This window comes from Paroedura picta, chromosome 1, assembly GCF_049243985.1.
Source record: "Paroedura picta isolate Pp20150507F chromosome 1, Ppicta_v3.0, whole genome shotgun sequence".
Classification (NCBI taxonomy): domain Eukaryota; kingdom Metazoa; phylum Chordata; class Lepidosauria; order Squamata; family Gekkonidae; genus Paroedura; species Paroedura picta.
Window position 1 is genome coordinate 136,660,846 of NC_135369.1, and position 22,080 is coordinate 136,682,925.

At 43.9% G+C, this 22,080-nt stretch overlaps 1 protein-coding gene across 2 annotated transcripts; it reads left to right on the top strand.

Moving 5' to 3' along the window:
- The first annotated feature begins 52 nt into the window (after positions 1 to 52).
- On the top strand, positions 53 to 20,430 carry CGA (glycoprotein hormones, alpha polypeptide). 2 transcript variants are annotated; one of them, XM_077305051.1, is made up of 4 exons: positions 55 to 8,372; positions 10,969 to 11,071; positions 16,390 to 16,580; positions 19,968 to 20,430. In XM_077305051.1, exons 2-4 carry the CDS (start codon positions 10,972 to 10,974, stop codon positions 20,040 to 20,042), a joined length of 366 nt encoding a protein of 121 aa, XP_077161166.1. In that variant the 5' UTR covers positions 55 to 8,372; positions 10,969 to 10,971; the 3' UTR covers positions 20,043 to 20,430. The 2 variants fall into 2 exon arrangements, with proteins under 2 accessions (XP_077161155.1, XP_077161166.1); XM_077305040.1 differs by having other exon boundaries at positions 53 to 11,071.
- Positions 20,431 to 22,080: the final 1,650 nt, after the last annotated feature.

The following is a 22,080-nucleotide window of genomic DNA, read 5'->3' on the forward strand; positions in this document are numbered from 1 at the left end:
TCTTTTTTCTTGTCCCCCCCCCGTTCTCTTTTCGCAGAGGGGCGGGGTAATGCTGTGCCCTCCCACCCATTGATGTCACGTGGGCCAAACGGCGCGCGCCCAGAGGCGCTTGCTGTTGCGTGACGTGTGGCTGGGGGAGTCGCGTCGACTGCGAGGCGAACGCAAATTGTGGACTCCTTTCAGTGCCGCTGGCGGCCGCTGGCGCGAGCGCCTGAACAGAGGGAAGCGCGGCTCTCATCGCGCCTGTTCCGCTTCGGGCAGTGACAGACGACAGAGCAGTTGGCGGGGCCGCCGCGCACGTTCCCCTTCCGCGCTCCTGAGAGCTGCTCTGTCAGGCGCGCTCGCGTGGGGCTTGTTAGGGCCGGTTGCGGGGGAGAGGGTTTAGTGCGGGAGGGCAGTTTGGGGGCGCGATCTGGGTGGGTTCCTGGTATTTATTTATGTATTCTGACAATGCCTGTGCGATCTCCTCAGGGAACTGCGTCACCGACGGAGGAAGGCCACTGGGCCCAACCAGTCCAGTCTTTTTTGCTGCTGTCCAAGCAGACGAGCTCGAGGGCTCATTCTCACCTGCTGCAAATTCTGATACTGGAAAGTAAACCTGTGACTTCCTGTGCAAGTTATGAGTTGTGGCACTGACCTGTGATGGAATGTGCCAAAAAAAAAAAAAACCAGGAATGCCAGTTAGGGAAAAGCGGATATCCTGCAGGACAGAAGTGAAGAATTGACTCGCATGGGCTCGATTAGAAAAGCTGCAGTTAAAATGTAGGAAGGATTTTGAGACACTTGCTTGGGCATCCAATGACAGCCCCCATAGTGGAATAATAGTTTCTGGGAGTAGAATCTGCTCTGGGCCTAGAATAATAGCAGCAAGAGTGGACTCAGTGGAGTGATGTTCCTTGTCCAGAGTGAAATGACAGACTTAGGATGTGGTTTTAGTGTTCTGGGACTGCCCCAAGGTGGAACAAGTCTGTTGGACCGGAATAATTGATGTGGAAATGAAGTAACACCAGAATGATGGTCCTTTGGAGTAGTGTGAGTGTTTTGGGCAGTGCTGGTTTATCCATGTAGCATATGCTATGGGCCCCACACCACCAGAGGCCTTGAACAGTGCCCTCCACTCATGGATCAGAGCCATAGCTTTAATGACACTTGGAGTGACACCCCTTTCCATTGTGGGGGATCCTTCTGCCCCCAGTCTGGCTGCACCTGCCTCAATTGTACTCTGCCTATCTTTAAACTGGCTGTGGTGCATGAATCCTTAAATCACTCCTGGTTTTGGGTCTGGAATGACAGCCCCTAGAGTGAAATGATGATCACTGGATTTGACATTAAGTGTTCTGGTACTGGAATGACGTTTGAAAAATAAGATTTGAAAAAATGGGCCTTTGAATAGAGAAACTACTCTGGGAATTGAATGACAGCCACAAGATTGGAAGAGTGGTCCATGAGAGTAGCAAAATTATTTTGTGACAGGAGCAATGGATCCCAGAGTTGAAATATGGTTCTTAGTATCAAAATTGGTGATTGTGGCTGGAATTACCCTAAAGTTTAATTCTAAGGAGAATGAAGTAGGTTGCTTTGGGTCCCCATTGTGGAGGAAGGAAGAGTATAAATTCAGTGAATAAAGTTTTGACACTCTGCCACGACCTTACTGCCGTGGTTGATACAGATAAAGCTTTGTGACCATCACAGGGGACTAGGTTTGATGGCTTCAGGCGGCTCTCAACATCTGAAGTAGACAAATTGTTGAGGTCAGTGAGGGCGACCGCTTACTCCCTTGCTCCCTGTCCGTGATGGTTGCTCAAGTTGAGCGATTGGTGGATAGGTGATCCCATGAGGGATATAGTTAATTTCTCCCTCTCTTTGGGGGAGTTCTGTCAGCAGCTCAAGGTGGCGGTGGTTCGCCCTCTACTGAAGAAACCATCAATTGACCCATGGAACCCCGCCAGCTACTGCCCAGTTTTGTGTCTTGCATTTCTGGGCAAGGTAGTTGAGAGGGCTGCGGCAGACCAGCTCCTTGCGTTTTTCAAGGAAACGTTAGTTCTGGATCCATACCAGTCGCGCTTCTGTCCTGGTCATGGGGTGGAGACTGCGCTGGTCGCTCTGATGGATGATATCTGGTGCCAACTAGATCTAGGCGGGGTGGCCATTCTTGTGTTTCAGCCGCATTTGATGTGGTTGATCATGAGTTCTTGGTCAAACGCCTCGCTGACACAGGGATAGGAGGAACAGCTTTTAAGTAGCTGGCCTCCTTCTTTAAGAACAGGTCACAGAGGGTTGCTGTGGTAGATGAGTTGTCCTACCCTTTTGCACTGCTGCATGGCGTGCCACAAGGGGCAGTACTCTCTCCATTTATTTAACATCTATATGTGCCCTCTTGCCCAGTTGGTCTGGAGTTATGGGCTGGGTAGCTCCCATATGTGAATGATACCTAGCTCTATCTCCTGATGTACGGCCGGATGTATTCCCCTCCAGAAACATTCACCAATTGTTTGGAAGCAGTAACTGGATGAATCAGGAATAGTTGCCTGAAACTCAACCTCTCCAAGACAGAGGTCCTCTGGTTGGGTAGGAAGGAGCAAGATCAGGAAGTGCGCCTTCCCTGCCTGGATGAGGTGCAACTGTCATCTGTACCAGAAGCCAGGAATTTGGGAATGGTTTTTGATGCCTCCCAATCTGTGGAGGCGCAGATCACTAAAGTAGCTCAGACAGCGTTCTTCCATCTGCGCCAAGCCCGGCTACTAGCGCCCTACTTGTCCCCAGAACATCTGGCCACTGTGATCCATCCAGTGGTCACTTCCAGGCTAGAGTTCTGTAACTCTCTGTACATGGGCCTACCCTTTTTCCTGACCCAGAAACTGCATTTGGTACAGAATGCAGTGGCACGGGTCCTTACCAGGTCGTCTTGGAGGGCCCATGTTCAGCCGCTATTCAAACAACTTTATTGGTACCAATTTGCTTCTGGATCAGGTTCAAAGTATTGGTCTTGATCTTTCAGGCTTTATGTGGCTTGGGCCCTACTTACCTACAGGACTGCCTACCTCCTTATGCCCCCCGCTAGAGCTCTCTGCTCTGTGGGTATGAATTTGATGAAGGCCCCAGGGCCTTGGGAGGCACGCCTGGCCTTGACCAGGACCAGGGCATTTTCAGTCCTGGCCCGTACCTAGTGGTATGAACTCCTGGATGAGCTGTGGGCTTTGTTGGGACTCTCAGTTCTGCAAGGCCTGCAAAACAGAGCTTTTCCACTAGGCGTTTGGTTGAGGCCAGGTGGGTGCCCCGGGGTATACAATCGGGGCCCTCCTCCCCCCGGTTCCTATTGTGGTGCTAGATTGTGTCAGGAGCCAATTCTATCTTTCTCAGTCAGTTATAATCCATCTGCTGAGACCGATATCCGGAGCACGGGAAAGATCTTTGTAGGATATGTTGTATGCCACTACCTTCTTATATGTTCCTATATGTTGTTGGGGGATTGTTTGAAGGGGATATTTTATCGGATATTGTTCGTCTTTTGTTCGGTGAACCGCCACGAGCCAGCTTGCTAGGAGTGGCAGTATACAAATCTGTACACCGCCCGTGGTGCCGCGGGCGCCACGGACTAAATAAAACCGTAAGCCCTTGGAAGGCGGGCTGTGTCCGGGATGAGGAAGGGTGCCGATTGGCTCCTTCCCCCGGACAGACTATCGGAGGGACCAATCGGCAGGCGCAAAGCGCCTGCCGATTTGTCCCTCCGATTCCTTGCCAGAGCAACTGCGCGCGGCTCGCAGTTGCTCCATGGCCGGCGTCAGGCCGCCGGCAAGGGAGCACCCGCCAGCCGCGCACCCGCCGAGCACCCGCCAGCCTTTGCCATTTGTGGGAAGGAGTTAAAGAAGCAAGAAACGATTATATTAAGGCTCCCCGGAGGAGGAGAGGATACCGAAAAAATGAGTTGTTTCCTGCAAGTCCTAGCGAGTTCCCTGCCATACCTCTGGGCCCAGTGATCTGATTCTGCAACCTAGTGGCTGATGCTGCACAACCCAGCAGTAGTTCTGTGTAGAGGCTGTCAGGGGGAGGAAAACAGGGAAAGGTAAAGACAGGGATGGAACAAAGCATGTTGGCTGGAAAGGAGGAAGCAGAATAAGGGGGAGTGACTGTTGGGGCTTTCAGGGAGGGAGGCAAGAAATAGCAAGGAAGAAGAAATTGGAATACTCCCACAAGTTCTTGGAGCTGTTAGATAATGGAAAGGCTTTTGAGACTAATTCAGACAACCTAGTTGCCTTCCCAAAATTCTGGGGTTGTTATTCCCCCCCAGAGCAATTAATCCATGCAAGACCATCAAATTCCATTATGTGGGTTGTCATTACAGGCCCAGAACACTTATGCTACTCCTGCAAGCAGTCATTCTACCCAAGGGGCTATCATTGCAATTCTAGAACCTCTATGGGCTGCCCCAATGTCAGAAGATAACTAACCACAAGTAGGCATTGCCATATCAATTGAGGAACTAGGGAAGGTTTCTTCTAAGAAATCCTGGTCTGGGGCTGATCAGCTGTATCACCTACAAGACCGTTATCTAACAGATGGTCTTAAGTAATCAAAAATATACTTTTTCCTCCCATGCTAAACAGTTTTAGTTATGCATAGACTTTATCTGCTCTTCCTACAGCCTGCAGCAAGAGCTGAAGGATATTTAAATTGATCCATGCATTCATGATGGCTACTCTACAAACAATAGAGAAAGACAGGAGGATGAATACCTTTCTATTGAAAAACTGAATATTAAAAATTTAGAGAGATTGAGGTCTGAGGCAGGATCCTAGACATCATGAAATTGACAACTGTGTGGCTAGATCCTGTCTGCACCATCCAGTTAAAGTGAAATTGACCATGAGAGCACACTGGTGGGAATATGTGTTCTGTTTCTTGTGTATATATGTTGGGATGTTTTGGGAGTTATCTGGTTCAGTTCTCAGTCTGCTTGCACTATGCTGGGTCTTAATGAAGGGCTCAAATCACTCCCAATTTCTGTGTTCACCTCTGACCCCACAGATTTAACAATATTTTTTTAACATTTATGTTATTAGTGAAATAAATCTATAATGGTCTGGAGAGTTTTTTGTTTATAGGAAGACAGTAAAATTTGCAACAATGCTATTATAACATGCAAATATGACAGATAACAGAATGGAAGACAAGACAAAGTCTACTGTTGATCAAGAGAAATTGCAATTGTGAAAGAACAAGTTAAAAACTGCACAATGTCCGTGACACCTGCAAACTGCTAAACCAAAACCCACAGATAAAAACAAAAATCTACATAGAGGAGGACAAATAAGGCACACTAAGACATGTAGCATAGAAAACCAGAAAGGAAGAAGAAAAAAGATACCAACCACAGAACAATGACAACATGGGTATTCCATGAGATCAGAGTGAATATGAGGAGACTAAATGGAGGGGACCAAGGATTCAAATAATAAGGGGAAGGGGTAGAGATGGCAGTGGGAGGAAATTGTATAAGAGAAGGGATATGATATATGGCTATGTTCAGATCCCTTCTAATCTCCATCCCATTCCTTGGTACTCAGGGGTGGAGGTTAAGGGCAAGAAACCACCTCTGACACTGATGTGTAATGTAAGGTCAATAAAAATAAGACTACCACTGCAAACCTATTTTGCAGAGCAGAAAATAGACATGGTGTGTGTGACAGAAACCTAGATCAGGGAGGGCAAAACAGTTGCCTTAAAAGTATTGGTTCCTGCTGGGTTCTCCATCCTCTATCAGTCGCAGACCATGGGGTGGGGAGGAGAGGTGACAATTGTAACCCAGGAGGGTTTCTCCTTCAGAGCCCCTCCTATGCCATCAATTCCAGGCATAGAACATGTTGGCCTTGAGTGGGATGCAGCTGGGAGCTTACCCATTTGGGTTTTGTAGTGCGTACCCAATGTATTACCAGATGCCTTGCCAACTTTGCTGGAGGTGGCAGCATCCTGGGCATTACAGTTCCCCAGACTACTAATCCTGAGGGACTTTATTGTGCATGCTTAGCTGCCACCCTCTGGAAATAGGCTAGACCTAGTGTCGGCCATGGCGACAGTGGGGCTCTTACAGTTTGTCATCAGCCCCAGCCATCAGTCAAGCGACACTGGATCTGAACTTTGCCACAGGACTGTTAGTGGAGCTGATAGTGCCTAAGCCTGTTCCATGGTCAACACTACACATTGAAGGCCTGGCTAAGAATACCCCCCTCAGTTGGGTGCTGAGCAAATTTTTGGTTGCCCAAAGAGACTTATGGAACCTAATGCTCTGTGGGACCCAATGCCACCCAGCTAGCAATGAGCTAGTCATTGACTGGCATGGCAGGATGCTGACTGCCATCAGTGAGATTGCCCCCCTTGGTATACTGAGGAGCTCCGCAAAACACCTACCAGCCAGAGCCCTGAGGTCCCTCCCACCGTCAGCTGCACCCACAGAAGAAAATAAAAGCACAATGCAGCAAAACCAAATTCAAATGTTCCATTGTGGAATGTCAATTTGTAAACATTATTTGACATAAGTTCCTATTAGAAATGTTATCTATGCATTTCAAGATGCCTATTTCGTTGAACTGTTTCTGTGAAAGTTTTCAATGTAAACTGCCCTGAGCTGCAAGGGAGGGCAGTATATAAATATAATAAAAACAAGTAAAATAAACAGACATGATAACCAACTTGGGAAGCTGTTCATCTATCTACTTCACTAACAGGGCCCCCACATAGGAGTAGTGGTAGCAAAGTCTAACAGCACCCTCTTACACCTTCCCCTCTAGGTGAAGATATTTTGAGGTTTTACATCCAGGAGGAGTTTTTTTGCCCCAGCATCTTGGTTTTATAGGGTTGGTGGGATTGTATGTATTGTGGTTTTTCTGGTTTTAATGGATTGTACTGGGGTTTTTATTGAGTGTTGTAACCCGCCTCAAGCCTTCAGGGGAAGGTGGGTAATAAATATAACAACAACAGAAACAATAACAATACTTGGAGGCAAACTTAGAATAAGATTTTCCCCATGTTAAAAATGAATCAGTACTAGTTTAGATACTTTTCTACTGTATAAAAGGGACTCTATTGGACAAGAAAGATAGCAAAAGCTTTTAAAATTAATTTCAGATTTCTAAACATTCAAAAGACCATTGTGCTGGTGTGGAGAAACCAATTTCAAGAGATATCAAACTAACCTCAATAGAAAAAAAATCACAAAACTCTGAGGAAGTGAGCTCTAACCACTATACTCATGCTGGCTCTCCAGATATAGTATGTAAACTTCTTTGCATTACGGAACATTGTAGAATAGATAAATGTTAATGTATGTGAACTCAGATGAAAAATGAGGTTTTATTATTACAAACTATTAGCAAAGCCCATTTATAAAATCTGGGCTTTGAAAAGGGAAAAGGGAAGGGGGAAGTGCTCCCTTCCAAGCTTACCTGGTCCTCTGTAGTTGGTCCAGGGTGCCGGGCCCAGGCAGGAGCAAGGCGAGAGGCAGCCAGTGGGGCGGGAAGGCCTGTCTTCGGTGGGGGGGGGGCTCTCCGCACCCCCCTAGGACAGGGAAGGCCTCTTGGCGCATTGGCAATGTGCCGGAAAGCCTTCCCAGGGCGGGGAGGCTGTGGAGAGGCCCCGCCGGGCGCCCCTCCTTGCCCCAGGCAGGCCTTTTGCCATATTTGAGGCAGGGGCGAGCGGCGGTCGAGGGAGGGTGGAAGTCGTTCCGGCCAGGCCAGTCAGGGCATGATTGGCCCTATTCCAACTTGGGCAGCTGGAATTGTCCCACCCCAGGGGCAGTTTCATAAATATATAGAGAAACCATGGATAAGAGAAGAATAAAAGGTCATGTGAAATAGCAACATATTTAATGTGGTTGCTATCAGTTTTCATTGTTGTTACTAGTTCAGGCCTTTCCAGGTTTTGTTTTAAATACTGTAATGTCTCAGATTATGAATACAGAAATGAAAAAAAAAGTCCTACTATTGTCCCTTAAATAGCTGGTGAAGTTGTTGTAGTCCATTGTTGCTGTTTTATAATGGCTACAGTTACAGAAAGTGGCTGTGAACATAGATGAAAATGCAGGGGGGGGGGGAACCCTCATCATAAACATGACTTATCCATGTGCCCACCACCTGACCTTTCCTTAATATTACAAAGCAAAAAGTGATATGTTTAGAAGTCAAGGAAGAGATAACATCAAGCAATAGTGAACCAATTAGCAGAAATTACACTTGATCCTTCAGCTTAACTCTTGGTGGAAGGTCAACTAATTTTGCTGGTATAAAAGAAAAGCACGAATTTATTTTTCCTCAGAACTGAGAGACAAGGTACAGCTAAGATTCAAAATCTTTATCAACTGACCTCAATTGGAAAAAAGGGTAATATTAATTTTTAAAGTCGATGTGTGCATTTGTCTTCTTTACTGCTGAATTTGTGTCAAATAATAACTAGTATTTATTTGCTGAGGTGGTTGGCTGCTGATACAGTTGTGTGAGAGTCTGTCTCCCAAACACCCTAACTTCAAACATTTCAACTTTTTGCATGCTTTTGCCTTATTCTTGAAAATTAATACATAATTTGAAGAGCAATCTTTAAGTTGATAAGCTTGCTTTTTAATGCAAATTGTGTGTATCGGTCTGTTGTTATACATGGATGTTTGGAGTGAGAGGAAGCCTGCAGTCAAGTAGGTTAGCATGTGTGGAAACCTCATACCACCCTTGGAAAACGTATGTGGCAATCAATTTCAGGTAAGCCAGGTGTGTAGTTCTTCATTGTAATGTTTGGCTTGGACCCCAGGAGCCCCTTGTGTCACTTCTCTGGAAATTAATTTCCTATATTCCAGAGAGTCTCTTGATGCTCAAGAGTGGCTTTTGGAGTGCAAAGGCTGCCTTGAGGAAGAGAACGGGTGTGAAAGCTCTGTTGTGAGAGCACCGGTCTTTTTATAGTTCTTTAGATCTAAGACATGGTTCCTTGGCTCACAGTATATTGAACAATGCTGCCAACTTATTACTTTGGGTTGGATCTACCATAACAGAACTTATGACAGCATGAAGGCACTTCCATTGGCAGAAGAGGAGTCAGTTTTGCCAATTTACGTTTTGGGTGTAGACTCCCTTCCCCAGCCACTTTCTTCAGGAGGCAATTGGTACAATAAATTTTATATATCAATAATTTTTTAAGGACCAACCAAAACGGTTTCTAGATATACTCCGTTTTCACAATTTTTCTTCAGTGGTTGATTCCTTATACTCTTATCAACCAATTTTTATATATAGATAGGCCACCGGCTCTGTAAAGTATTGTGGGGAATGTCAGTCAAAAAACATTCTCGGTATATGTTTTGAATCTTTCTTTTTCGTATTGTACTTTCTTCAGGAAGGTCAAAACCCAGGACCAGAAAGGAAGGGGGACTCATTAAGCTTGTTTGGGAGAAGGAAGACAAGATAATCCTATTCCATGTGTTGTGTTCCTCTGTTGGTACTTTGAATCCAGTGCTCTGTATCTTTTGATGCTTTAATGGCCACTTCATGCATTACATTTTTAGTTGTATGCCCAAGCATGTAAAGCATGAATACAATTTAAAATTTAATTTGTGAGTATGTAAATGGGCTCAGTCTTATCACAAGCTAAGCAGAGCTGACTCTGGTTAGTACTTGGATGGGTAAGCACCAAGGAAGTCCAGGGTTATTACACAGATTGCAGGCAATGACAAACCATCTGTTTGCCTCTTGCCTTGAAAACCCTACAGCAGGGGTAGTCAAACTACAGCCCACCAGATGTCCATGGACTACAATTCCCATGAGCCCCTGCCAGTGAACGTTGACAGGGGCTCATGGGAATTGAGGTCCATGGACATCTGGAGGGCCACAGTTTGACTACCCCTGCCCTACAGAGTCCTCATCAGTTAGCTGTGATTAGATCGCGCTTGCCACCACTGAACAAGTGTTAGAAAAGCTGTGTGCCATACAGGTGCATCTACTAAAGTCTCATTATTAATAATAATAACTTTATTTTTATAGCCCACCCTTCCCAGTTGGCTTCAGCAGTCAGTTGGACAGCCTACGGCTCTGGGCGGATTACATAAAACATTTTGGAACATTTACATAGATAACCCTAAATATCAATTGCTCTTTCACAGATTTTCAGTGCACCATACAGTATTAAGGGGAAAACTTGGATAGTGTTACATGTATCTGGTGAAATCACTTGACTAATTCAGCATATCTGAAGATATGTGGTTTCAGTCTCATGTTGCCCATAGATAAATTAAAACCATTCATTAGGCAGGAAGGCAGAGTGGAGTGCTGTCAGCCATAACAATCCGTTGTTAATAACAATAGAAATGAGAGAACATAGGATGGTCAGCTTTGGATAGACTTTTATACTTTGTGTTAACTTTTATGAAAAAGAAAAGATACCAGAGTCACCTTTTAGCTGTATAAAGAGCCATTTAGCACAAACAACCTAAAAGGCAGGACAGAACTATTTTAAACAAACACTGAAATTTCCAAATGGCATCCAAAGCTACAATTAACATTGTATATAATCCAAATTATGGCTAAAGGTCACTTACTTTGGACACATCATGCGATCAAACTCATTAGAAAAATAATTAATGCTCGGCATGGTCAGCGGCAAAAGGAAACGTGGTCGCCAAAGGATCCACTGGCTTGACATGATCATAGCCAATACTGGGATGACCATGAACCAACTAAAAGAAGCAGTCATTGACAGAAATGTATGGTGAAAACTGTCCTATAGAATTGCCGAGGGTCAGACACGACTGAACAGATAACATCATCACATCCGGTACTATTCTACATAATTCAAATATACCAGGTTGCAACAGTCATCCCAGGTTATTTGGTTCCACTGAAATCTAGCGGGCACATGCCAAATAAACCGGCTTAGAGATGGAGTAAAAATGTCTTTGATTCTTTTTTTCCCTCTTTCCTTTTTTGTTTTCATATGAAGGGCATGGATTACTATGGAAAGCATGCAGCCATCACTTTAGCCATATTGTCTGTATTTCTGAACATCCTTCATGCATTACCAGATGGACAGCTCATCAGACAGGGTGAGATACCTTTAATACTGGAAATAACAGAAAACAAATGATGATCAAAATAATTTCAAAGCTCTGATTAAATCTGTGCCGATTAAATATGTACCATGTTGCCCTGCTAAGCAACATTTCCTTGTATACCATATTATGAAACCAGAATAGAAGGCTATGTTGTCATTCATTTTTAACAGACCTTACAAAAATCTCTCTTTTAAAAAGTTGCCGGTATGTGCAGCTGTCTCTCTCCAGTAACCTGTTTTCAGGACTTAGCTAGATTGGATTATTGCATTTAAAACCACGCTATGGGGAGCTAGAGCTGTAATGCTGAGCACACTTGTGTGAGAATAAGCCTCAGTGAACTGTTAGTGCAATCCTATGCAGAATTACTGGTGTGATTTTGCAAGTATTGTCAGTGTGGCCTACTATTGATTAAAAATGGTCAGGCTCAGGCTGCATATAATTTCTAGAAACTGTGGTTAATAGTGTTCTGTATTAATGCGTTAAAAGTCATATGCTAGATTATACATTTATGCTATAAATTCTTGCTTCTTTTAAATTTTTAATGATCAAATTGCACTTATTGGTAAACCTAGGGGTTTAGTCGATTATTCAGCATGTTTTGAAAGCCTGTGTGGTCTAGCTGTTCCAGCAACAGGACTAGGATTTGGGAGACTAATCTTCAAATTACTACTCTTCCGTGGAAGCGTGCTGGGTGATTTTGGGCTAATTGCATGCTCCCAACCTCACAGGGTTGTTGCAGAGATACAACAGAGAAGGGGAGGATGTTGTAAGCCATTTTGGGCACCCATCAGGGAGCAAAATGGGGTCTAAGCGAAGTAAATAAACATAAAGTAGTGTTAGGGTACATTTCTTCCCTCTCGGCCAGCAGACCAGTGTCTCATGCAACCATCTGTTATGAGGAATGAGCGTTTTTGCAGAAGGCTGAAGTAAAATCAAAAAAGGTATTGATCCTGCTTGTGAGATGTGATCATACTCTTACAATTTGTTTTCAGTAGTACTGCAGTGGCACAGATTTCACAACCACCATGCTTCACGTTTGTACCCTGGAGAACTTTGCTCTCATGGGAATGATGGGATTACTTTCATCATTATTTGACGAATAATGTAATTAAAACTGATCTGATCCCAGAACAGAAAAGGGCACCATTTCTATAATTCCTGGGTCGTGAAGGACTGAAAATCTTCAGGCATTTTCCTCCAGTCACTGAACTGGCACAAGTTTCTATTCCATATGTTCTGGGTGCTCCTTTTAACTTGTTATTTAATGCTGTATTTCAGCATTTCAAATATTCCAAGTTCTGTTCACACTTCCAGTTACTGCAAGAGGCTGCTGTGTGGCATTGTGTGAACTAAACACAACATGTGAATTTGCTAATGTTACAGATGAGGTGATCAAAGACCAGCTGGTCATGAAGACAATTCTAAAATCCAATGCTCTTGATGAGGTGACTGGCAAAAAATAAAGAAATTGCCCAGAGTCGAAAGTATTCTCTATTGTGGAAAATCGCTGTCTTCTGCACCAGAAATCCTGATCCAGTCAGTGTTCAAATTGTACAGGACAGAATTAATACGAATATGTTCTCAAAGAAAATACTGACTAAAACATCTCCTTTTCAATGACAGTACTCACTGGTGTAGCAATCCTACCCATAAGTCAGATTTTACATGGCTTCCTGCAAAGTGTAATTTACAAATGTAATTTAAAAAACAAAACAAAGCACCATTCTGCTAGAAGCCATAAGTCTGCCATTGACAGAAGTGGCTTTGAGGAAAGTGAAAACACTGCGAATTCTGACCACTTTTTCAGGGTACTGTAAAGTATATCCTTCTCCTCATTGACTAACTCAGGATGCTGGCAGATTTTGGCTCCCCATATATGTAATTCCTCATTACTTCTACACTTAACTACTTGAAGCTAACTGCATTCTTCATATACATGCTGAGGAGGATAAGGCGGGTCTCCTCTTGCTGTTAGTCTTTGATGCAAAGGTTGTAAGGCTCATGGAAAAGTATATGTAGTCCCAAAGGATGTTTCTATCCTGGGATGAAGTCTTCAAAGAATGTGTCTGGAAAACTATGCAAAGTTCACACATGGACATGGTCACTCAATTTCCAGATGTTTTTACTGATAATCTTAGGCTGGCCAGGAAGTTCAAACACCAGAAATGCAGTACAAGTACAGTACAAAGTAATCTATCTGTTGTGCTGAGACAACCACTTCTGGAAGAGAGTCCATTGTTTTACCAAGAAGCCTCATGGGGCAGTTTATATATGTGTGGACCTTAGGGATACATAACCAAATCCGATATTGTTGTTGACTGTCATCTACTGCCCAACATCAGTTTAAAAAGAAATGTAGGTCTTTACTACTCCAGATTTATCCTCTGCTTATGACCCGAATCCTTTAGAATTCTGTAACTACACAGCCTTTATCACACCAGAAGACTTATTCTAATTTAGATACATTTCTTTGAGCTGGCTTCTTTGGCATCTGTCTTCCAGCGTGCATGTATACAATATCTGGAGATATCAAAGGTGTTACATACTTCCAGGATGGCATTCTGGCACATGACGTGGATTAGCAGCATGGATTTATCATAAGCAAAAAGGATATGTCAATTTTGAACAGAATCTCCAACTTTCCTAAGGCATACTGTCTCTCAGAAGAGCACACTGTCAAAATCAGACCTAGTACAAGCCATTCAGGTAGCATCAGAACAAGACAAGAAGTGCAATTTTAGGTTTACCCTTAGATGTTGTGAGTATTGCTAAAGGTTTGTGCAATGATTTATCACAATAGCTTTTTTGCTATTTTATCTAAAGACCTGGTTCAAAGCCCGTCCATAAGGGTCCCCCCTGCCATGGCCAGCCGCCCTCCCCAGTGGTGCACTGGCAGAGAGGGCTCCCCTGCTCCCTCGGGGCCCGTGGAGGCCTGTTGCTATGGCGCTAGGCCTCCGGGGGCCCAGGGGGAGCAGAGAGGGCCCTCCCCGCCAGAGGCCGTCGTGGGCAAGCCATCCCTGGGCGCCCCCCTCCCCGCCAGTCTCCCAGCTTCCCCGGGGGACTCCAAGCAGGGCCACCGCAGCCTCAACATGCCGTGCTTGCTCGAAGGCTCCAGGGGAAGCCATCCCCACCCGGCCGCCTCCCGCCAGTCTCCCGGCTTCTGGCCTTTGGTGGTGAGGGCTGGCCTTTGCTGGTGCTCTTGCTGCTGGCCCTTGCTGCTGCTCTGGCCTTTGCTGGTGAGGGCCCTCACCTGACTGCTCAGAACTGTTGTCCGTCCAGGTGAGGAGCCAATCGGAAGGCGCTTCGCGTTCACCCGGATTAGCCCTTCACCCGGATTGGCCCCGCCCACTCTCCGCTCACTTACCCCTTAATGAAATATGAAGTTGGAAAGATGATGATACATTTGCATGAAAGTTGGATGACAATGAACAAGTTACCATCTAACAGATCACTGAAGGGACAGCATCTGTGAGAAAATACCAAGTACAATGATCTGAAGACCTACGTAATCAAAGGATGACGTTGCAAGATGAGGATGTCAAAAACAATAAAACTGTAGAAACATGTACTGCATGGCCTGTTCATAGTATATTAGTGGATTCTGAGAAGTGACCATCTTGTTCCAACAAACCTGTAAGAATGTTTAATTCCCCTCTTCTGGGCAGATCATTTGGGAAGTCTTCAAACAAACTGAGACTACAGCAAGATTTCTGGTGGCCAGAAATGGACAAGCAAGCTGAAGATGTGATTAAGAATAGTGTAGCCCACTACAGTACTGACAAATCACAACAAAACGTTTGTACTCTTTTCTCACGTGTTGGCTATCCCATCTGCCCATAGTAGAAGTTCATTAACATAAAAGGGCCATTTGGAGATCAGCCACTGACTGAGGCAAAATTTTGCCAGAGATGACATTCTTGTCTTCATTTTTTTCTAGGAAGGATTTCCTAAAGCACTTGTGACATTCAGTGGAGTATAAATAATCAATTGCCTTGTGGAGACAATGAACCAGCTGATAAACAACAGTCAACACCTTGCCAAGAAGCAAGAAAACTGTTTACAGGACTATTCCATATACTATGATTCATATATTATCATTTAAATTGTTGGCAGGTCAGAAAGCAAATACCACACTAACCACTTGCACAGCTCTTTATGAGTATGTTAAAATAAAGAAAGTAAACACAAACAGTATATTGACTGTAAAACGGGAGCTAATCCTCACAAGCCTAAAATGGGAGATTCTGTTTCAAATGGCCATACAGAAAAATTCCAGGCATTCAAGAACAATCCAGATAACAGGATTACAAAGAAATTCTGCTGTCCTCAGAGCTGAAAGAAAATGGAACATCTCAATACTAAGGTATAGAAAAAAGCACACAAAGAGGACACTGCCTCTCCGTTTGGACTAAAAAGCCTGGTAGACACTACTGCAGAAGAAGAACTGCTGCATTCCAGCATCCTCTTTCTGCCTCTTTCTGCTGTTTCTGCCTGGATAGATTAGCACTTTGCAGACAAAAGGAGATGCATGAGAGTTTGGGAATCTCTGTTGGGTGTATGGAGCTACTGTGCAATATTTAAAAACACCTGTGAGAGTAAGGAAGAAACTAATTAGCCCACTAGGGAAAAGTGGGCATACATGGGGCAAAATAGGGAGCAGATGTGAAAAAAGCGATAAGGATGCAACAAGCAGTGAGAGAATGCCCCCCCCCCCATTTGCCACCAGAGATCTCTCCTTCACCTGGCCTCATTATAGATCTGGATTTAGATTTCTCAACAAATCTACTACAAACCCTCAAAATAGTTATCATTGCTTTATCAAATCCATTCATTTTATTAATTCCTGGCGAATTTGATGTATTTATCTTTCCCTATTGAATGCTACATGTCAAGCAGCTTTATGACTGCTCAAACAAATGACAGAAGGAAAAGAATAACAAACAAAATGAATGACAGCTGAAAAGATTTTTTTTTAATTAGAAAAAAGGAGTTTCTAGGTTCTCCAAGATTATAGATGATCAATATCTGCAAATAACTTTGGGATAAGCCAGTGACAGAAGACCATATCAGATTCTCTTCTCATTTTCTATAAAGAATTCCCCCTTGATCAATGAGATGCCTGCTCATGAACTGGATGTATGCATTGAGATTTTCATGCTGCCAATACTAATCACTTGCTAATCAAAGTAGCTGGGGAGATAAAATCTTTCTGCCACCTTTTCAGGGGAAAAATAACTAGGGCATGGGATGATATCATGTACTGGAATACCTAGAACAAGATTAACATGTTTGTGTATTCTTTTTGGTAGGTTGTACAGAATGTCAGCTAAAACTGAATACACACGTGACAGGGATGCTTGACGGGCAGCGTGTTTTCCAGTGTGTCGGATGTTGTTTCTCTAGGGCTTATCCCACTCCGATGCGGACAAAGAAAACGATGCGGGTCCCAAAGAATATTACATCAGAAGCAACATGCTGTGTAGCAAGAGCCTTCAAAAGGGTAAAGCATCATGGTGTTGTTTTCATGGTGTATGTGTATCTTTCCCCTTGCTCCAGAAAGTTCTTGAATCCACTGCATATGCATGGGGACTGCATGCCTGCCTTAGCAGAGACCTCCTAGTTCTCATCTTTATTCAGATTGCCATGGAGAGGAGTGAGTCAGTTGTCACTTGAGGGCAGGGAAGTACCTGTGTCCCATAATACTAGAGCTTGGTGGCACTCAATAGAATTGATGGGGAATAGGTTCAGAATTGGCAAAAGCAAATAAATATTTACTTAATTACACTGTAGAATTCTGTGCTGAGGAAGGTAGTGATAGTCAGGGGCTTTCCGCACTCCTTCAAAATCGCACAATGGGTGCCAATTGAAAACGCTACTGATTTGCCGTTATGCACAATGTCGTTGACAATCTGCCACACACCTGAAACCGATCCACAAAAAGCGTTTCCTTGTAGCGCTTTCAGGGAAATCCCCAAAAGTGGATTCACCCTCTGGAAAACGCTACACTCCTGCAACCAATCTGCAACACTAGCGGGAAAGTTCTGTGCGTTACCATTGTTGTGGTTTCTACAAAGTCCCTCCCCCTGGCTCTCTCCTCTGATCTTCCGGCGAAGCGATCGCCATTTTTTCGCAGAGCGAGCGGAGATCAACGCACCGGCGAGCCTCCGTTTAGCCAGTGAGGCTTCCCCGGCTGCAGTCCCTCCCTAGAGCTGTTTACAGTCACTAAGCACAAACAACAGAGAAGCCCGTTTGCTGATTTATTTTCCCTTTATTTTTCACACTGTTTTCGGCCGAAAATCGCGCCCGTGAGGGGGGGGGATTTTTTTTCACTCGGGGGGGGGGAACGTGGCAACAATGAAACGGCAGCTCAAACACACCTGCCAGCTGGATGGGTCTCTCTGTTGCAACGAAGCAACGCATATTCATTGCGACGGGTGTGTGTTTTTTTTAAACCTTTCTTAAAGGGAAAGGGGCTGTTTGGGAGCATGCTAACGGCTGCCCATTGGCTGCTTGACGGCCAGGGGCGGGACGAGCTCGGCAATAGCGCTTCCTTTCTAGCGATTTTTGCCGAGACCGGAAGCCTGTGGGAAACGATGGAAACGCAACTGGATTCCACTACAAAGGCAGGTATGCATAACGACGAATTCCACTATTTTAAATGGCGATTTTTCGCTCAGCAAACAATTTGCTACAAGGATCCCGGTGCGGAAAGCCCCTCAAAGCTGTAGATAGCCTTAAAAGGAGGTTAGACAGTTTTATGAAGGAGAGGTCCATTAGTTGACTGACTGAAAATAGCCTCCATTTATTGAGGAAGAAACCTCTGACAACAAGTGCTGAGAGACAGTATATGGAGAGGATTTTGGTCTCTATGCCCTATTGACTTTCCAGAAAAACTGTTGGGCCACTGTGTGAGACAGGAAGATGGACTAGAACAGCCATTTTCAACTGTTTTACTATGGAGTACCCCTGAAAAATTGTGAAGGTTTCATATTAACCCTGAAGTGATTTCAGCTAGCCATGCCTCCCTGGCCCATTATGCACGGGGGGGGGGGGGAATAGCGCACATTCGGGGTGGAATGGCGGTGACTAAAATCACCGATAATGCATGGAGCCGTCTGCAACCGGCCGCAGATTCAGTGCATGCCGCCGAAAAAGCTGCGTTAGCGAAACGCGGAAGAAAGCACAGCTTCCGGGTGACTGGAGCGCAACCAGAAGCGGCGCCGGGGTTGCTGCATGCATAATCGGTTACTCTGGGTTTTGCCATTGTTGCGTCCCGTCCCGTGCATAAGCAATTTGCTTCGCTTCTTCCCCCTTCGCATTTTTCATGTGACCCAAAATCGCCGTTTCAGCAGCCGTGCATAATGGGCCCCTGCCATGCCCCTGGAAGTGACATGTCAACCCCCGCTTTCCCTCAAACCCACACAGTCACTGTTCCCAGTGGCTTGGAGAGGGTATTCTATGTAAGCAGTGGGTCCTTCCACTATTACATCTTCTACTTCCTCAGCTGCTGTCTATTTTGTGAACATAACTGCTGAACATCAATGTGGGAGACAGAAGTAGAGGCAACAGGTAGCTGGGAGCACATGTTGTCATTAAAAAAAAGCTGAACACATCCCTACCTGGGAGAGTGAGGTCTTATTTTGGAACAAATAGAGGTAATTGCTGGGGTCATATGCCAGAGGCACATACAGGACACTACACAGGGGGGAATGAATGGGATTGAGCATTTTGACCCTATCCCTGCTTGGGACTGAATGCACAGACCCTTTTCTTGGCTATGCCCATCTGCCAAAAAATAGGCACTCAGCATACATGTGAGAAAGCATACATGTGAGCATTGATTCTAGCCTTGTAATCACAACTGCTGTTTTGTCCAGTTGCCTTGATTATAGAGACATACCCTGTGTGCATGGTGGTGGTGGAAAGCACTGCATAGTCATAGCTGACTCATGGTGACCCTTTTGGGTTTTCAAAAGGCAAGAGGCATTCAGAGGTGATTTGCCAGTGCCTGCCTCCACGTCATGAACCTGGTATTTCTTGGAGGTCTCCCATCTAAACACTAATGAGATCAGATAAGATTGGGCTAGCCTGGACTATCCAGGTCAGAGTCACTCTAAGCACATACAGTTGTTATATTCTGAACTGAATGCACTGGCCCTGCCTCTTCCATTTTTCTCAGAACAAGGACACTGAACCTTCATGTGTATAGTTCACACACATTTAAACAAACTGACAGCTATGTAGGCTGATCTACTTAATGCTGTATAAATGGACTGAATGTATACTAAGACTTGGAAGAGTCAGATTCAAATTTCCATTCTTTCACAGCTTAGTTTATCTCAAGGGGTGGTTGTGAGGTAAAAATGGAGAAAGGAGAATCATCTACCCTGAGCTACTTGGTGGAAGGGTGGACCAAAAATATGACAGATGGATTACACTGTTCCCACACTTTACATGCATGAATTCAGTATCAGTCTTAAATATAGATTCAGGTGGGTAACTATGGTGGTTTAAAGCAATAGAACAAAGTCTGAGTCCACTGGCACCTTTAAGACCACTTTTTGAAGAACAGCACATGTACACCAAAGCTTATATTCAGAATTAAACTAAGTTTAATTGAGCCACTTGGCTCAAATTTAGTCTTTAATATAGTTTGCAGTATAGAATGGGATACTGCTGATCAACAGATCAAATTGTCAGTGTGTATGGGAATAATACCCTTATGGTCTTGGCCTAAGGATTCGACACCCTTCAATGTTCCTGATTCAACAGTAGTTCAGATGGAAATAATTGTAGAATTGGCATAGATGAAAATTCCCAATGTGATACAACTAAAGGTTTTAAAAATTATTTATAATACATTATTCTTTGTTTTTCTTCTCTCAAGTTTCTCTTTGAGGGCATAACCATGGAGAATCATACTGATTGTCACTGCAGTACTTGCTACTACCATAAATCTTAAGACCTCTACGACTGGACCACAGATGGCAGCAAAAGGAGTTTCATTTTGTTTGGGTTTTGTAGCAGTATTGCATACGATTAATTTCTGAATGAGGAAAAGTTTAATCCAGCAACCTATGAAATACCCTTTTCTTTTCTTTCTTCTTTATTCTCCACAAATTGAGTTTGGCTAAGTATGTGTCACTATTTCTTCTAGGGATCAAATACAGAATTCTGCATGATAAAAGCCTTGTTTATTTCATATGAAAGGTGTAAATTAATATATATATATATATATTTCTTATCCATCTCCAATAAAAAGGATATTATAGTTTAAAACATCCTGAATAAATTCCAACATAACCAAATCCTTTCTTTTAAAAGAGATTGCCAGTGTAATCGAAAGAGTACCACCCTTCTAAATCTATTGAAGTCAATAGACTTAGAAGGCTGTAACTTTCTTTAGTATTAAACTTTTTATATACTAGGATTTGCGGGTTTTTCCTTTTGTTTAAGGGTCAAATGACAACATTTCAATAAGATGGATTCTTATTGCAAAGATAATATAAATTAAAAGGATACATTAATGTGTTTAAATATCTTCTGTTTAGTTTTAAACACAGTGTTTGTGTTTGACTTTAAAAAATTCCTTTTAAACAGAAACATGAAATTTATCTCCGATGAGCCAGACTGTTGTCTGAAAGCTTATGCCATAAACAAGGAATTGACTTGAGCAGGTGTTTCATCCTCAGATGCCCAGAAGATACCTAAAACTAGCCCCAACACAACTGGCCTGCTAACAGCATTGGTTTGTTTCCCTGAAAATTATTGTATTGGATGAAATGCTGTTGGGATTCCAGTGTCTTTAATGGGAACTGAAAAGGCACAATAAAGCCATGAGGATTTTCAGTGTATCTGTGTCTCAATGTGGCAAGATCTGTAAAGACAGATCTTTCTACAAGACAGATCTTTCTAGAAACCTGAGAAAAGTCTTAGGCTTGCAGAAAAATCCAATATTAATAATAATAATAATAATAATAATAATAATAATAATAATAATAATAATAATAATAATAATAATAATAATAATAATAATAATAATAATAATAAATCATTATTATCACTACCGCCACAGAGAGCCACTCCAGGCATGGCCACAGTGGTGCCAGGAACCTCTCTGGCTCCAACTCTAGTGGTTGAGGATGCCAGGAACTCCTCTGGAGTGGGTGGCAGGAGGCTCTCCAGTCTCAGCCGCAGTGGTATTGGCCTCCAAGAGGCACTCAGGGCCTGTCTGTGGTGGTGCCAGCATTTGGGAGGCTCTCTGGACTTGGCCATGGTGGTTCCAGAGTCCAGGAGGCTCTTCTAGTTGGGCACAATGGCGATGGCATCTCAGAAGCTCTCCAAGCCTGGAGCAGCTCCCAGACTCCGCTGCAGCTGCAGTCAGGCTCAGAGGCCTGGAGCCAAGCTTGGCTTGGTGAAAGAGAAGCTACTTTGGGCCCAGAGTAGTTTTCTGACACTGCAGCTGCTGAGGTAGGTAAGGTAAGAGGGGAGGGATGGGGGAATGTTGACAAGTAGTGGAATTGTCAGAGAAGAAGATGGGAGAAAATTAGAGAGGTACAGGTTATGTTGACAGAGAAGGGGAGGTGTAGCTTGATGGAGAAGAGAGAGATGGGGTAGGTTGACATTCAGAGAGAGATAGAGGGGGGATTGATTGGCAGGGAAAAAGTACATTGATGGGGGGAAGAAAGGAAGGTAAGTTGTCAGATAAGGGGAGGAGGAAGAAAACGGAGGATAATCTGTGAAGGGATGAGAAAGGGAGTAGTTGACAGAGAAGGAGAAGAAGAAACTGGTAGGTGGTTATAACAGAACAATGTAGGTGGTTATAACAGACTTCAATGTTCTTAGGGGCACCCCAGCCACTAATAACACTTTTCAGTGTGAAAAGAGAAATTCACAAGAAATAATATGATGCCATAATAATACCTTAATTATTTTCATGCCAAAGAAAGTATTTTCACTTCATTTTTGAATATTTTAGTATGCCCCAATATTTTCCTTAT

Coding starts and splice junctions, on each gene's coding strand:
- CGA (XM_077305040.1), top strand. CDS start 10,963: ATGAAGGGCATGGATTACTATGGAAAGCATGCAGCCATCACTTTAGCC. Junction 11,072..16,389: donor TGGACAGCTCATCAGACAGG/GTGAGATACCTT, acceptor TCTTTTTGGTAG/GTTGTACAGAATGTCAGCTA. Junction 16,581..19,967: donor TAGCAAGAGCCTTCAAAAGG/GTAAAGCATCAT, acceptor TCTTCTCTCAAG/TTTCTCTTTGAGGGCATAAC.